The sequence below is a fragment of the Miniopterus schreibersii genome (assembly GCF_964146895.1).
Source record: "Miniopterus schreibersii genome assembly, chromosome: 15".
NCBI lineage: Eukaryota > Metazoa > Chordata > Mammalia > Chiroptera > Miniopteridae > Miniopterus > Miniopterus schreibersii.
In genome coordinates this window covers 43,227,080-43,245,527 of record NC_138115.1, presented here as the reverse complement: position 1 = coordinate 43,245,527, position 18,448 = coordinate 43,227,080, and the positions used below count along the sequence as shown (strand labels likewise).

The window sequence follows — 18,448 nt, the reverse complement described above, 5'->3', positions numbered from 1 at the left end:
AATGTACTTTTGAAGTTCTAGAATTTAATTTACTTCTTCCAGAGATATATGTTAAGATTCAAGAGATGTATGCTATTTTTAGTGGAGAGCCCTATCCAATTAATTAAAACCAGTAGGGCCTGTGTTTAATCTTTAGTGTGTTCTAGTGTTGCTTTGTTCTTTGGCTCAGTGTTCCAGCTTGTTCTCATATTATAAATGTGTGACCTTTAAGCCAAGGAAAGTTTAAAAAAGGGGTTCCATACCAGTACACAGTCGCTGTAAGAACTCGTGTCACCTTTGTGCTTTACCAATTAGAATAAGGGTAAAGTGAATTCCCTTCAGTTGTCCACCCTCTGAATAAGATTTACAGCTTCATTATAGGAATTTAGGTAAACACATTCCCCCCCTCCTTTTTTTTGGTTTAATGGCTTGGAATACAATTGTGGAAGGTACCCAATTGTTTAAAATATTTATTTCTCTATAATTTTTTTAAAAAATTGAGTGTTCTTATATTTAAACCCCCAAATCTTTGAGTTAGATGCTTTATTATCCTGATTTTATTGATGAGCAAACTAAAGTTTGGAGAAGTTAAGTAACTTACACATGGTCATGCATCTAGTAAGTGGGCAAAGCACGAAAATAGCTTTGCTATTCTGCCACCCACACTAATCCCACTGGGAAAATAAGGATTCTTCTAGATTCTATAGCTCTGAGATTATAATCTACAGTAATGATCAGTACCTTCAGCATCCATACATCTGTCATTTTGAAGCTCAATTAGTATGATTACCAAAGAAATAGAATATTTGGAAATAAGCAAACCTGTAATTTTTCATTGTAAATTGAAATACTTTTTAGTGTTTTCTTGTTGAAATTGCCTTTTTAAAGTTTATTTCCCAAATTATAATACCCCCGCTCCTGTACCACTTATTTTGGCTGCTATTCTTTTTAAAAAATAAAGATTGCATTAGATGATGATGTAATTGTTATTGTTTATAATTAGTACCACGTTTTGAGGTTGGAGACTTGTCATTGAGGCCTGTATATAATTATTGAGACACATCATTGACCAAATCATCAATGTTTAAAGTTGTGGTATTCTCTCACACATTCAAGTGGACAGAATATTCTCTCTTATTTCCATCTAATATCACAGACTATTTTGAAATGGTTTTAACTTTTAATTCTTATAATTAGGTAATTACCACCTATTCAAATTCAGCAGTATTTAATGCATCTTTAGGATATTTTATATTGTTTTACTTCATTTATGTATGACCTGGGTTTTAAGAATGTCCAAATATCTGTCTTCCTCAGATGATGCTGATCTGTCCATTTTTTTCTTTTCACACAAAGTTGTGTGTGTTTTTAAACAAAGATTATGAGAATTGGTACATATTTAATAAAACAAGTCTCACAGAATTTGTTGTTTAATCTTGGAATCCAAATTTTTAACTTGTAAACCTCATTTTTTTGTTTTTGATCTTTATATAAAACCAGGTAACTTTTCTGTGTTTTGTTTCATTCCTTTATCCTTCTACTAATGACAGTGAAAAATACTAACCCCAGAAGATTTTAACCCTGAAGGGATGGGGTCTTAACGATGATCTGATCTTGAGTCAGATGAAGAGACTGAGCCCCATGGAGTTCAATGATGTCTCCAAGATCAGACAGTTAGTTGTTAGCAGAAATGAAATGAGAACCCAGTCCTCAGCCCACTGTCAAAGGCTTCTTGGATCATCTCTGGGCTATCTCCTATCAAATACTGCATGTGATACTTCTTATTTTTATACCATATAGCAAAACAATAGGACTTAAATTTGGAGTTTAAGGATTGACTAGTCACCATTTTTCCTTAAATTACTGTGAATCCCATGTCATTGGCTGTCCATCATAAGATGACCTTAAAACTTTGGTTTTAAGGTAAATATGATTTGAGTTAGCAACAGATGTTGTTATTAATATAAATCAGTGTTACCCACTTGCCTACTATGTATAAAAATGCATGTTTTGCTGTAGTTATTTTTATTGACCTCTGTTCTGTTTTACCTCTTGAGCAAAACTTTAGTGATAAAGAAATTTCATTGTGCAAGGTTTACTTTTTGAAGCATGCAGAATATTTAAGAGAAGTTAGAAAATAATAAACAGCCAAACTACTTTGATTGAAATTAATAGGCAAACTGAAGACCTATTCTCTTAATAGATAAGTTTGTATGGGTTTTTTTCTATAACTGTATAGAGCCTACTGTATGCAAAGCTTTATGTTAGGCATTGAGGAGACCATATGGAAAGTTCAGGGTTTTAAACTTACAAAGATAATTACACTATCTGTCTATGCTTATTATTAACACCAACCAGTGTTAATATTGTTAGCATTTTGGTCCTTCCATACTTCATTTTTCTACACATTTTGACTGAGATTTAGGTGTTGGAAAATTATAGTCTCATACAGGTAGGCAGATTGATTCAAGGTTTGCCGTTGAGAAGAGTGAAATACCATTAATATAGATCTAACACGTGAGGAATTTTCCATTGGTTACACTCATTTACTTGAGCTGTATAAAATAGAAGTTTGTAATAACTGTAATTCCAGCCTTATATTTATCATATACGTTATAGTAGAGTTGAATTGGTAAGAAGCATTATTTCTGTGATGTGCATGTTGTGAATTTAAACTAATTTTTTTCATTAATTCATCATTTTTCTTTTTTTAAAACCAATTTGTGTGTTGCTTACTAATGAAAAGAATTGAAAATGCGTAATTTTTTCTTTTTAAATATAAAAGGCATGCTCACTGTTAATGAGCCAAACAATAGAGAGATGATTGAAAAAAATCTTGAATATCTTGCCTCTCTAATCCCATTATCTTGAGGTAACCAGTGGTAAATTTGATATGTATCCTTTTACATCTTACTATGTGTTCATTTATGTAAGTATTGAGATTAGATTTTATTTTTGTCCACATTAAACATACTAGTGAACATTTTGCAGCTTCATTTTTTCTTCCTTTTTTACAAAATATCTGTCCATCTTTCAGCATTAAGAATGAGAGTTATCACATCCTTTTAATAGGTATACAGTATTCCACTATATTAGTGTACCATAATTTAATAAACTGTTTCCCTGTCAATATCATTCTGGTGGTTTGCAACTTTATATGACAAAAACAAAGACCCTGCCCTCCTGGAGTTTATATTCTAGTGAGGCACAGAATGTTTAAGTCCATTAGTAAGAATTAGCATATCCTCATGACTTACATGTTATTATTTGCCCAATTTTGTAGTTGGGCTGTTTTGTCTTATCAGTTTGTTTTGTTTTTGTTTTTGTTTTTTTAAAAAATATATCTTTATTGATTTCAGAGAGAGGAAAGGAAAGGGAGAGAGAGAGATAGAAACATCAGTGATGAGAGAGTCATTGATCCAGCCCACAACCAGGCATGTGCCCTGACCGGGATCGAACCCTGATCACATGGATCCTAGGTCGACGCTCAACCCCTGAGCCACGCCCGGCCGGGCTCATCAGTTTGTTAAAGTTTTATTTTTACTTTTCTTTTTCTTTTTTTAAATTTTTATTTTTTTTAGAGAGAGAGAGATGTGAGAAAGAAACATAGATTGCTGCCTCCTTCACACCCCATACTAGGGATTGAGCCCCAAACCTGGGCATGTGCCCTGATCGGGAACCGAACCGGCAACCTCTCGGTGCATGGGACTACACTCAGCTAACTGAGCCACACCAGCCAGGGCAAGATATTGACTTCTTTGAAGAGTCTAGGCCAGTTGCCTTTCAGGTTATTTCATGTTCTGGATTTTCTGATTTTTGTGTGTGATGTTATTTAATTTGTTCCTTTTTAGCCCTTTTATTTTCTGTAAATTTATTCTTAAACTATATTACCTCCTTTTAAGCACTTCACTTCTATTTGTAAATGTCCTTCATGTCCTAAGAATATTTTTTTATAACAAGTGATTCTATGGGGCCAGGGGGGAAAAATTTACTCAGTTTCTTAGTTCAAAATGCCCTCTTCTGTTGGTATAGTGAAATGCAGCTTCTTTACTGAATGATGCACAGGGAGCTTTCTGCTTCTGAATCTGGGATATTATTGTTTCAATAGAGCTTTTATCTTCTTTCTTTTCTTTATCCACCAAGCTTCAAAAGGATATCTCCCCCTTCTAACTACTACTTAGCTATGTTCCTGGGAAACTTTATATGATGCTTGTGTTCCACTGCTACTGAAATCCTCCTCTTCCATATGATTTTCTTATGATTTTCTCAGATTTTCCTCTCCAGTGAGGACTCTAGTTGACATTGCTGATCCTGGATGTTTATATTTCCCCAACATAATTTGTAAAACAATTTGTAAATTGAAGTTTGCAGTATTATTTGTCTTAGTTGTTTTACAAGTATGTGCTGTGGATAATTTTATTTGCTCTTTTTGGTCTCTGGTTTTGGGAGTATTTATTTGAACATTTGATTTGATTTTGTATGACTACCACTTTCCTATAGGAAACATAATGTAAGTTTTAATATTTGGTAAAAAAAAAAAAAACCTTTAAAAAAATAATTGGTAAGTTTAAATTTTTGGTAAAACCCTTTTTTTTGAAACTCAGTAATTCATTATCTCAGCATTTTGTTGAATTTTAGGATATTATTGAATAGTTTCTACTTTCCCCGTTGATGTGAATTACTTTGTATATCAAAGTTTCATATATTTGTGGTTCTATTTTTTAAAAAATATTTTTATTAATTTTGAGAGAGGAAGGGAGAGGGAAAGAGAGAGAAACATCGATATGGATGTGAGACCTTGATTCCTTCATGCCCCCTACCAGGGATGGAGCCCATAACTCGGGCATCAAAGCAGCAACCTTTCGGTACCCGGGACGACACCCAACCAACTGAGCCACACATGCCAGGGCTGTGGGTCTATTTTTGAACTTTGTATTTTGTTCAAAATTGGTCTATCCTTGCACTAAATCTAATTGTCATAATTATCGTAGCTTTGTAAATCTTGATATCTGGTAGGACAAATACTCCCTCCCTTTACTTCTACAGGTATATCTCAACAGTGCCTGGCTCATTGCTCTTCCAGGTTTTAGAATCAGCTTGACAAGTGCCATAAGCCCATTGGAGGCTTGGTTATTATTGCACTACTTTAAGAAGACTGAACTTTTTATGATACTGAGTCTTCCTGTCCATGAACACATAATATTTCTACATTTATTTTAGTATTATTTAATGTCTCATTAATGTTTATCAATTTTCCCCAAAAGTTTTTCATTTGTTTTTTGTTTGGTTTGGTTTGTACCTCAAAATGTTTGTTATTGTTGAACATGATATTTCTTAAATTATAAAACTTTATTGAAAGAAATTTTAAAAGGCATAAGTAGATGGGCATACTATTTTCCTGGGTAGGCAGACAATATTACAGAGCTCCCAGTTTTCTTCTAATTCATCTATAGATACAATGCATTGTCTTTTTCCTTTTTTGAGGTATAAGTGACATACAATGTTCTATTAAGTTCAGTTGTACAACAAAATGCAATTCAGATTTTTGTGTCCATATATCGAGGTTTCCTGGAATACAGCCTTGCTCATTCATTTGCACACTGTCTGTGGTTGCTCTGGCACTACAATGGCCGAGCTGAGTAATTGCAGCAGAAACCATATGACCCACAAGGCCCAAAATGCTTACTGTCTGTCCCTTGACAGAAAAAATTTACCAACCTCTGTTTTAGAGTGGTTGGACAACTGAGCAAAGCTCTTCCGTTCTGTTTTAGTGTGGTTGTTGACCCAGTTATATTAGAAAGAGCTTTAGTCAGATTGGAAGCCAGCATTGCTCACTCCTTCAGCCCTCTGTCTGTGCTCCTGCTCTCAAACTTGTTTATCTAAGTGCACCCCCTCTTGGTAAGTCCTTTTCTTGCTTTAATATTTGACACTAGGGTCCATTACTCTTTTTCTCTCTCCTATGGTATCCATTCTCCTTGCTGGTGCTAAAAGTATTTTATAGTATTTTTCAGGTGAACTTTAAAGCCGTATCAGTGGAATGATGATTGTGAGATGAAACAGTTCATCCAACAGATTATTCTCCTATGCAGGGATCCTTTTTTTTACTTTGTTGGCTAGAGGAAAGCAAGGTGAGGGGAAACTAGGCAAAATAGGATTGTAAAAAGGTTTACCTGTAATGCATACAAGAGCAAAGCAAGGCTAGAATGGGGAGCTCAGCATGTCCTATGTCGGTACACTATTCACATACCCAGTACGCTCCCATTAGCAGCAGCTCTGCTTACACAAAGTGATTCTCAAAAGGTAGATGTGAGGTAGACTGGGATCAGCTCTTCAAACCATGCTAAATTGGTAATGCTCGTGTCCAGGTGTAGAGACCTAGTTGTCACATCTGAGATAGTCATATGGCTGATTTAGTGGTATTTGTAGCCATTCATCTCTGCAGCTTCTGTGGGACTTTTAAAAGCTATTTAATTTCTGTTCCCTTCCTTCTCCCCCCCATTAGCTTATTTGGCCCTACTCATGAGACAGAACTCATGGGATAATAAAGGTCTTATGATCAGAGTGAATTCCAAAGTTAGACTTTGCTATGTATGTAGTCAATGGCACATTTTTTCTGGCCTTATTTGGGATTTATTCAGATGCTCTACATTTCCTTCAAGGTTTTTGACATTGTACTGTGGCTGGTGGGTTAATAGTTGGTGGAGTTAACATTCTGTCCTATGTATGATACCTTTTGTAAACTGCATATCCACTGTTGTAACTCTTGATATTGCTCTCCCCTTTGCTTTTCCATTCCTCTGTAAGATTGTCTTCCACTCTACACTTCAGCACACTGAGGTTGTTAACTGGTTCTGCTCTGGTATATCTGTGCAGGTCTCCTCCATCAGTTAAAGTATATACTTTCCAGAAATCAGTTGTGTGTTCTCAGATAGGCCTAATGCTTGCTCTTGTTACTGTAACTTGCAAGAAGTGGTATATAAATGAACAAAATATATTAATGAATGTGGAAAGTTGTGTGTGTGGTGTTTTTTGTTGATTTTTTTTTTTTTTTTAATGAAAAGTGTGTTAAATGTTGAGGAGCTGCTTCATAAGGACAAGTCCCTGAAGAAATTTCTGTTTAGTGGCCCATGTAAGACAACTGTGAAAGAGTGGGAAGAAATTTAAAATCTAGGCTTCGCACTATTAGGGGACCCACTGTCAAAAACAATAAACTCCTATTAAGAGATTTGTAAATGAGTGTAATATGTTATGTTAATAGAGGTAGGTATCTTATTTTTTTGTTTCTTTGCTTTAATTATTTTCAGTTAATCAGTTACTTGGAATGATCATAGGGATGGGATTGAGAGTTTTATTATTTTATTGGATTTTTTTCAGTATCTAGGAAATAACTGTAACTTATTTACTCTTGTAAGTGAATTTCCTATAGCAACCACACATTCATTTCTCTTTTAGTTTATTATATTGTCATTGCTTTTAATTTTTAGTTTTTATTGCCTTACAACTTTGTTGTGCTGTTTTGTGGTCAACTCACATACAAAGATCTTCAATGATGTGGGTGTGTTTTTTAAGATGAACTTCTTACATACCTTTGGAAATCCTGAGTATTATTTTTATTAGGATGATATTAACTTTTTAAATCCAGTTTTGAAGTATTAATATTTTTTGGCAGATGATAACTTAACTGGGAAGGTATTTTTAATTTTATTGGAGAGATTTTTTTAATTAATTGTCACTTGGGCATTCGTCTTGTGTAGTTGAAATCCATTTCATGTGTTGAATTCTTAAAAATAAATACATAAAGTAGAGTTAGAAACTAAGTACCACCTGTCAGTCAGAGTTCAGTTTGGAGACAGAAACCACAACAGATATTTTTACAGAGAGAACTTTTAAGAATAGTTGAATGGGTATTGATGAATTAAGAACACAAAAAGAGACCCTAAAGTATCGTGGAGGGAGTTAGAGTGCACAACTCCTGTCCCTGTGCTGGAGGAATAAAACAAGGAGGTTAGAATTATTGAAACTTAGAGTCTCAGAGGAGAGGCCCTGCAGAGCCTCATTCAGACTTCTGAGGAAGGGCCCTCGCTGACTGGTGTCTCTGATGGGTGCAGTGAACTGGTTTAGTGAGTGTTAGAAAAAGTGCAAAGTGAAACCAGGTGCTACTCGAAACAAAGGTCCTACTAGAGTTTCTGGGGTTTGCTGATAACAGGAAGCATTCAGGAAGGAGCAGGTAGATCCCTCCTTCCTGCAGCTTCCAGTCTCTCTCCAGGACTCCCCATTGACCGAGTTTAACTGGAAAGCACTAGTATCAGCATGAAAATGGTTTGCTAAATCCTCGGCCCAGTATATGACAGAGCTGCTTTGAAGCTGAAAGACTACAGCTTAATTACTGGCTCTTAAACAACAACTACCTATTACGTTTACTTTTCAATTGTCTGTGTGCAATAAGGGAAGATTTGTTTGCATATTTAAATTTAATTTCAAGACCCTCATTTTTTTTCACATTTGCTTTTCTGGTCACTGCAGCACACATGGATCCTCTACATCACATTTGCCATCATTTACTGACACATTGTGCCATTTAAAATTGCTGTTCAGTTTTAAACATTACCCTTTCACCTATGTTTCTCGTGTCCTTGCTATTGCATTGGGTGAGGGTGGGAGGGCTCTGTTCTTAGTTTGAGTTTTACTGCTGGCCCACTACTAAGTACCTTGACTTTTCTGAAAGTCGGAGATTTTTTCATAAAATGGGATGTCTCTCAAAGTTATGCTCAAAAGTGATATTTTTCATGTTGTTCTTGATGCCAAAATGCTTAAAAATAAACTTTAATAAGTAAATTTTTTGTACCAGCGGGTGCTTCTAAGGAAGGAGGTGCCGGAGCAGTTGATGAGGAAGATTTTATAAAAGCCTTTACAGATGTCCCTTCTGTTCAGGTAAGGATTACCGTGTGTACACTGGCACTCCCCATGAATGTTGCCTGCGTGCCTGTTCCTGGAATTATTTTTGTCCCTTTAAAAATATTTTTTCCTCAAATGACTATATAAAAATAAAATACTTGGCTTACTATTACCAAGCTATTTTTTGCCGGTACAGTTACATTTTCAAGTGCTTTTTCAGTGAGGCTGAAATAAAATTGAATGCATATTACTGAATCTGATGTTACATTGCGTTGTCCAGCGGCATCTACTCCTGCAGGTGCCTGAGATACACTCTCCCTTTCCTGTCCTTCTGCCTTTCTGTGTGCTTCGTGCAGTCTCCTCTGTAGTCCCCCTCCCCACCCCCACGTAGCTATTGGACACTGGGATTTCTAGGAGTTCTGGACCCTCTCTTCTCACTCTTCATTTTATTACTAAGTCACTTTCTTCAAGTGCGTGGCTTCAGTTTTCTTCGTTACGTAGATACTCACAGGTTTTCATCTCGGCCAAACCTCTCTTGAGCATCAGAATAATTTCTCCATTGATTGTTTATTTGACATCTCCTCTTAGATGTCCCAGAGGCATCTCAAACTCAGTCTGTCTGAAAATGGACTCATGATCTCCCCCTCACACACCTACCCTTCCAGCATTTTATACGTGGAGACCATGACTAGATCAGTTACAGAATCAGGAACCTGGGAATCAGTCATGGTACTGCAACAGATTCCTTACTTGCATGCAAACTTCTTTTGTTTGTATGCCCTGTAAAAGAGTGTTTAAAAAATAACATAGTCCCTCACTGAAGTAAATTTTTGAGTTGACCCTTTCTTCCTGGGGATGGGGGCTTTTATTATATTCCATAGTGACAGAATGTTATCTGGTCCTCCTACCTCTTCAACAGTCTGATGCCCTGCTTACCTTTGTACTCGTATTTGGGGGTGAGAGTGGTTTGTTTTGTTTTTTAAGTACACAGGGAGTATAATGGCTGTTGAAAGTGAAAGATGTAAGTAGGGCTGTTTTGATGAAGTTAATCTGTTTTATTCTACCCAGATCGTATCACCAGGACCCCGCTTCTCTCCATCTTTCATTTCTGGATTGCTCTGCCCTGTCTTCCCTTATGGTCAGCAATGTGGCTGCAACTATTTGAGCCTCACACGCTCATTACCCTCTGCCTCTTTTCTGGTTGATCCTGTAAAAATTGTGAGATTCACGCTGCATGATTTAGGTCACATGCCTACCTCTGAAACTTGATTGTGATGTAGAGAAACACTGTGTGCTGATTGACTTAGGCCTGGGGCATTGACCCTTCCCCAGTCCTCTTTGCACTCTTTGCTCCTATACTCTGGCCTTCTTTCAGTTTCTTTGTCACAGAGCCTTTGCACATGCCGTTTACTGCAGGGAAGGCTAACCTCTCTCCACTTTGCCTAATGATGTTTGATTCACCCGTTATCTCTCAGGTCAAGCTTGACTTTTCTAACACTAGTTCGAACCCCCTGTTATCTACAGACTTTCGTAGCACTGCCTAATTCTCCTTGGTGCTTTCTGTTTGCAATTTCATATCTTATATCATTTGATTAATTTTTTTTTTTCCCTGACCAGATTATAAACTCCGTAATGCAGTTTTTGCTTACCATAGTATCCTTAGTGCCTAACATAGTACATTTCTGTTATGTGAATAGCTTTTAAGTGAATGAAAGGATAATGGTGTTAGGCAAATGGTTGGCTCTAGAGGAAACAAAACATGTAGCTTTCCTGGTTACAGTCTAGCATGGGGCAGTGGGAGACTGACTTAAAATAGGTTCTTTTGCAGTATTGTATAATATGTGTATGAACACATGGATATATTTTATACCTGAAGTCATTTGGTAAATTAGGCCTATTTTTATTAATTAGACTATGTGCATATTGTTTTTAAATGACAAAGCATTTTAAACGTATATTTGAAGTTACTCATGAGTGGAGAAAATAGCATAAGGGTAACAGGTAAGGAAAACAAATTAAAGCACTTTCTTTTATTATTGTCCATAATATATTCCCATTCTCCATTAAAAATGGTGCTAGAATGGGAAATAAATAACCTTATTCTTGAAAGATTATTTTAAACATCAGCACATAATTTTGATATTGCTCATGGTAAGAAATATTAATGTTACCATTTTGCATCTTTAAGATCTATTCTGGTCGAGAACTTGAAGAAACATTGAATAAAATCAGGGAAATATTGTCAGATGACAAGCACGACTGGGACCAGCGTGCCAATGCAGTAAGTTTCTTCTTTTCTTATCCCTCTCCTCTTTTTTTAATGTTCTTTTCAAAAACTTGGAAATTCAGTATTACTATCTGGTATTTCAAATATTTATGAAATAGAAAGTCTGATAGGTAACATTTCTCTCTGGAAAATATATTGAGGTAGTCAGCATTTCTGTTGTAGGGTCGATTTTTACTATTTTTGCTGGTCAGGTGGAGCCTGGCTCACCCATTTGTCAGTCTCTACCTGTGCTGCTTGTTGACAGACCAGGAAGGTGTGAGCTTTGCTGATGGCCTCTTGTGGGGCTACGTGGATGTTCACCAGTACTGTCCTCGATTCTTAAAGGGTTCACCAAAGAAGCAGTTCACTTTGCCTGCATGCTCAGTATTTTCATAGTGTCAAAATAAATTCACAACAGTATGTCTATTTGTCAGGCTTTTTCTTCCTTTTTCACATATCTCTCTCTGAATGTGATAGTTTCACCCATGATTTTTTTTTTTTAAAGGTCTATTATTTTTGAATTAAGAATATTTTATTTAGCTTAAATTTCTTGCGAAACTTTTTGATAAATTTTTAAATATTTGTAATGACAAAGGACTATATTTCAAAGTTTGTGAATTTGTCAGATTTACATCTGAGGTACCAACTCCGTACCTCATTGTCCTCTAGAAGCCAGATAAGAGGTTCCATTTGAAGACTCTTCTGCTCTGAGAGCCCCCAGTCTCTCTTTTGGTGGCTTAATGGTTGGTTCTTCTGCTTCTGTACCTCTGCTTATGGATGAATATAGTTTCTAAAATTTGGCTCTTTAAAAAATAGTCTCCTTAGTATATAGTGGTAATGGTTTCACAACATGCTGCTTGAACTCAATGACACTGAATTGTATGTATACTTTAAAATGGTAAATTTAATGTAAATATGTATTTTATCACAATTTATAAAAAAGGACTTCCTTAAAAATTTAAAATTTACTTATCTAGTCAGACATTACATATGTCTGTTATGCGTATAACCAAATCTATAATGTTCTCTTCCAGAAAGCTTTGTTTTTTGGTTTGCATGTTTATTTTAAGAGACATTTAATACTGTTAAAATGTCTGAATAGTTATATAAATATAATGAAATGTTATTTTAAAAATTTTGTTCAAATAATGAAGTTTAGGTAGCTTTAACAATGTGTTTTTTTTTTGCATTGCCACTTTTTTTGTCAATAATGGAAATTCTCTTTATTTCAGCTTAAGAAAATTCGATCATTGCTTGTTGCCGGAGCGGCACAATATGATAGCTTTTTCCAACATTTACGCTTGTTGGATGGAGCACTTAAACTTTCAGCTAAGGATCTTAGATCCCAGGTGGTTAGAGAAGCTTGCATTACTGTTGCGTAAGTATATTCTTTATGTGATAAGTGTGGGTTTTTTTTGTTTCTGGGGTTTTTAAAAATACGTTTTTATTGATTTCAGAGAGAGGAAGGGAGAGGGAGAGAGCGATAGAAACATCAATGATGAAAGTCACTGATCGGCTGCCTCCTGCACAGCCCCCTGCTGGGGATTGAGCTCGAAACCCGAGCATGTGCCCTGACCTGGCATCCAACTGAGCCATGCTGGCCGGGCATATCATAAATGTTCTTTATGAATGAATTTGGTACTCATTGAATCAGGTCTCATTAAGTAAAGCAGTATCTTAACCCCCCCAAAAGCATAAATGTGATCCAAAAATCATATAAGGATCCAATTTGTATAATTTTTTTTCTTTTTTTTCTTAACGGCACTTTATACCAACTTTCAAATGTGTTTTTATATTTGAGGCCTTCTGGTGGATTTTTGGTCACTAACTATGAGTGTAAGAAGAAAATGAATGGGTCTGAGGACTGGCTACGTTCAATTTTCTCTTTACTAATTTGGATATTAAGCTATTTCTGATATTTTAGCAATTGTTCTGGAATTGTAACATGAATCATTAACTTATCAAAATATAAAATTATTCTATATGTTTATATTCCAAAATTTCAAGGATAGTAGAACCCTAAAATTCCTTTTGCTACTGCTCCCTATCTGAATACTTTTGTCATATATGTTGTTGAATAAGCATTCCTTTGACGGTAGGGAACACAGAGATGCCTACTATTAATATTTCTAATCAGGATTGAATTTTATGTCCTAGTCAGAACAGAAAATAAATTTAAAAAAAACACACACACAAAAACAGGAAATTAAAACTATGAAAATTCAAGAAAAGGAAAAAACCCCCATTTTTAATGGATGAGAATCTAGAATAAATTATTATAGTTAAGGCACTTTACCAAGATTGCTAGATACAAGGCAGTATAACAGTGTGCTGAAATAATTGAATATCTCTCAATTGCAAAGCAAAACAAAAACTCACAAAATGTAACCCTGAAAAATATTCCAGCTCTGGCCAGTGTGGCTCAGTTGATCCCATGCACTGAAAGGTTGCCAGTTCGATACCCAGTCACGGCACATGCCCGGGTTGTGGGCTTGATCCCCAGTAGGGAACATGCAGGAGGTAGCTGATCAATGTCTTGCTCTCACATCAATGTTTCTCTTTCTCCCTCTCTTCCTCTCTCTCAAAATAAAATTTTTTTAAAAATCTAAAAAAGAAAAATATTCCATGATGAGAATTCTGCCTCTGACCGTGATAAAATACTGGTATAGGACTATCCTCTTGCAGAAAACAACAGAGTATGTAAAACACCTTTTACAAATAATGGGCAGCAGTCAAAGCAGGACTATGATTCTTGAAAGAATCAAATCATTTGAACAGTATGATCAGTTTTGACTTTGAAGCACTTTGGAACATGGGGAGGGGAGGGAGGACCCGAGCAGACCAAGGCAGTTTCGCTGAGTTGAAAAGAAACAGAGATTGGAGTTTCTGAAGGGTGAAGTAGCTAATTTTTTTAAATCCTCACCTGAGGATATGTTTCTATTGATTTTAGAAGGATAGGAAGGGGGGGAGAGAGAGAGAGAGAGAGACACTGAGGTGAGAGAGAAACATTGATCGCTTTGCCTTTATGCGCCCCCACTGGGGATCGAACCCACAACCTTTTGCTATACAGAACAACGCTCCAACCAACTGACCCACCTGGCCAGGACAGTAGCTGAAATTTACAGTGCAGGGTACTGGAGAGAAGAGAGATACACAGAAAAAGGGCTGTAGAAATCTGCATAGGGGATCCCATGAGTCTAAGCTGAATACTAATCTGTGCATGTGAAAGGTGCAACTCCCTGCATACCAGTAAGAAGCTGTAAAGTAAGCTGGAAGTTATAAAGTAAGCAACAATTCCCAGAGTTCTTTGAATCAAGAACCTGAATTTTTGAAACTAACTGTATTGCAACCATGTATTTTAAGTGAGATATAAATATAGAGAAATTAACCAATACTACAAGCATTGTCAGAACTGTGATTGCAGCATTCTTCCTAAAATTTTTAACTAAAATCATACAACTAAAAGTTGAATTTGTTGTTTAATTACAAATAAGGAAAAAGAAGATAGATGTCCCTAGGATCATCCAGCTAACTAGTATATGATAGACTTAATATTTTCAATCAAAAATTCTGACATCCTACTCCAAGGATATCAGGGAGTATTTGTGACTAATACAGTGGGGGTACCATTAATAGAAATAGAGAGTATCTTGAGGAGTATTGATTTGGGTAAGGTTTTGCCCTTGTTTAAAATATATAAAAGATGTTGCATTTAAGATTCATATTGGCTCATTAGAATGGAAATATCCGACAGGTAAAGGTAGAGAAAGGTCAGCTGACTTTTTTACCTGTAACGTTAATGGTTAAATTTCGACATCAGATAGCCTCTCCAAGCACCAATGGCAAATTTCAACTTTGGACTCAATAGGTAAAAGGTGGGAAAAAGAAGGAAATGTGTAATATTTGCACTTCCTATCTTCTGCTTTTCTGCCATAAAAACTGATTAAAATAATTTTAAGTCAAGTAAAACGATATTTTAAAGTTATGTGGTCCTTCCTATATTTAAACTATTTTTTTAAAAACAAACAAACATTTTTGTCTTGCTTTGTAGCCATCTATCAACAGTTTTGGGAAACAAGTTTGATCATGGCGCTGAAGCCATTGTACCTACACTTTTTAATCTCGTCCCCAATAGTGCAAAAGTCATGGCAACTTCTGGATGTGCAGCAATCAGGTTCATCATTCGGGTAGGTTCTTTTCTTCTCTCCCCCGCCCCCCCTTTTTAAAAAGAAAAATATTTTTATTGATTTCAGGGAGAGGGAGAGAGATAGAAACATCAATGATGAAGAGAGTCATTGATCGGCTGCAGCCCTCAACCCAGGCATGTGCCCTGACCAGGAATCGAACCCCGATCACCTGGATCCTAGGTCGTTGCTCAACCGCTGAGCCACGCCCACCTGGGCCCGTCCCCCTTTTTTAATGTACTTAAATAAATTATTGATACTGTTTTTAACTCTAAGGGAAAATTACTTTCGAATTATTTTTCTGATAATAAAAGCAGTACATGGCAATTATAGCTATTCTAGGACATTGACATAATGCAGAGGATTACAAAATAAGCATACTTGCACAAAATATATACCCGTGTGTACATGTATGTATGTGTGTGCATGTAACCATGTTACAGGTAGTAACAGGTTGCAAATGTAAAACAGTAAAAATGTTATGGGCAGTGGTAAAAGAGGACAGGAAAATTCTTAGCATTTCTCACCATCCGTATCTTGAAGATAACCAGAAGAACATAGATAAAGAGAGAAAATCTGCCCCACCTCCACCCCTTTAAATTCTGCTCACTTCACAACACCCATTGTGCTGTTAGGCTTTACACTTCATACGCTGTTTTCAAATTGCTCGTTTTTCATGAGCTTGTCATGCTATTGATGTACTGTTCTACCATCTTGCTGAAAATACAAATCAGGTGGGGTTCTTGTTTGTTTATGTTATGTCCTGTTTTGTATATTTTGTGTGTTTCCTAGGGGACTACTTCCTTAGATTGCTCTATTTGATTCCTCATTCTGTTTTTAATTCTAGAGAAGCTTTTTTTTTTTAAAGTTGTCAACACATATTAATAAATTAAAGTCTAAATGGTTCTGATTTAGTATTTGGTTGACACTGATGTGCCACACATGTTTTCCTTCAGCGAAGGCTTGTACTGGAAGCACTCTTGGCAGAGAGCCTTCCTATGGGAGCCTCTTCAAGGACCGCCTCAGCTGCAGGGCCTTTCCAGGGTCTTGCCCCTTCCCAGTATGGCCCTCATCCAGTAACCAATTGATGTGGAAGTGTAAAGGTTTGGCTGTCTTGGACCAATTCAAGACTACTCTTCAGGGCCATTTTAACTCCATAGCCTCCCTGATGGCCTTAGACAAGATATCCTTGGGGTAGATCACAGCCCACTCCTGCTTCCTTTTCATACCTTCCACAGGTGTTGATCCCAGGCACACCTCTTAGTATCCTGCATGCTAAACTCCATCTCAGAGCCTGCTTCATAGGCAACCCAACCTGTACTTTTAGCCCAGAAGAAAAATATAGAGATTTAAAACATCAAAAATGTGTACTTCGGTTACTGTCTTATTAAGTCTGTATTGAACTTTTTAGCGTTTGCTTCACTAAAGAAGAGCATAAGAGTTACTAATAGAAGTTAGAAGATTTTACCTATTGAACTTTACCTGAATTCTAGAGAGCTATGGTTCAGCCAGAATGAAAGTTCAGTTAAAATCACCATTTCAGAGTGCATTCCCATTAGTTAGGTGTGTAGATTCATACTGGTTACCTGCTTTGATTACATAGCAGCTATCATCTTCTACTGGCAGGAGCCATGGTACTTCAGAAAATATGACAAGTACACACCCAGTTTCTCTTAGTGTTTCTTACCCCCAAAATTGCACTGTCCTAACAGTTCTTTGCAGTTATTACAATCAGCTTGCCTTTATTTTGTAATATTACAACCACACCTGTCCTTCTGAAACTGTGTCATCATCACTAGTACTTTAATTTGGGAAAACTTTTTGACTGGTCTTAATTTCTTTCAAAATCAGATTTTATGATCTTTTTGTCCTGTACTAGTATAACTGAATACGTGAATGTAAGACAAATAGAAGAAGGGGTTATGTGAAGTGCTCAGTGTTTTTCAACCTTTTCTAAAATATCTTTTTCAGCATACTCATGTACCCAGACTTATACCTTTAATAACAAGCAATTGCACATCAAAATCAGTTCCTGTGAGAAGGTAAGTTTTGAAAAAAAACTTTTTTAGTATGGTTTTAATATTGCATTTTATTTAATTCTTAGTCTGGTGTAAACTAATTCTTAGTCTAGTTGTTATTTCTTGCCTTCTAGAAACCTTAATACAATTTTTTATCTTATGTCATATAAAGGAAAATGAATGAAACAATTATGACCACCACATTTCTCAGTTTCATCATATTAAGCTTTGGTTTATTTGGGCCACTGGCTGCTGCATTTTCAGAGAGCACGGAGTCTAGAGTCAGGCCTCTACTAGAGTCCTAGAACTGCCACTAATTGACTGTCCTGCCTTGGGCAGTTACTTAGTCACTCTAAACCTAAGTGTGTACCTAGGTTCATAGGGCTAATGATATCAGTCCCATAGGATTCGGAGGGTTAAATGAGATGCACATTAGTAGAATTGAACACAGTGTTTGGAACAGAGTAAACAGACATATCAGGTCAGTCAGTCTTATAATTTCTACAAATTTTAATATCACCATCAATAATAAAGATAGCAGAAACAATATCTGTGCATTTGATGTTTAAGAAAATTGTTAAGAATTCCTTATCTTTTAAATTTGATAAATATATCTATTTAAATACTTTGAATGTTAGGAAGAAGCTGAATAGGACAGCATTATTAACTTTAAGTGCTTTGGAGTTTTGACGACAGTTGTTCCCTTACCTCTCTCCTGTGTTGGGGGTTGGTAGATAAGAGCTTGCTGGCCAAATGGTTTTTTACAACCCACAAGCTAAGACTTGCTAATATTTTTTTAAAAGATTTTTTAATTGATTTTTAGAGAGAGAGGAAGGGAGAGGGAGAGAATAACATCGATGTGAGAGCAAAACATTGATCCGCTAGCTGCCTGCTGTACTCTCCCTACTGGAGATCGAGCCCATAACCCTGGGCATGTGTCCTCAGGGGGGATCAGACCAGCAACCTTTCAGTGCACAGGGCAATGCCCAACCAACTGAGCCACATAGGCCAGGGCTATTTCTAACATTTTTGAAGGGTGGTTGAAAGGAGGAACGAAGAAGAACATGAGAGAGATGGTATGTGGTTCCTAAAGCCTAAAATGTTTA

General features: G+C 36.3%; 1 protein-coding gene across 16 annotated transcripts in view; it reads left to right on the top strand.

Moving 5' to 3' along the window:
- Positions 1 to 18,448, top strand: part of CLASP2 (cytoplasmic linker associated protein 2) — a 119,722-nt gene that overhangs the window by 38,322 nt on the left and 62,952 nt on the right. For all 16 annotated transcript variants that reach the window (XM_081160738.1, XM_081160737.1, XM_081160741.1 and 13 more), the window contains 5 exons: positions 8,828 to 8,910; positions 11,063 to 11,155; positions 12,373 to 12,518; positions 15,192 to 15,327; positions 17,296 to 17,366. In XM_081160738.1, the coding sequence (XP_081016864.1) occupies positions 8,828 to 8,910; positions 11,063 to 11,155; positions 12,373 to 12,518; positions 15,192 to 15,327; positions 17,296 to 17,366 (529 nt within the window). The remainder of the gene's footprint in view (positions 1 to 8,827; positions 8,911 to 11,062; positions 11,156 to 12,372; positions 12,519 to 15,191; positions 15,328 to 17,295; positions 17,367 to 18,448) is intronic.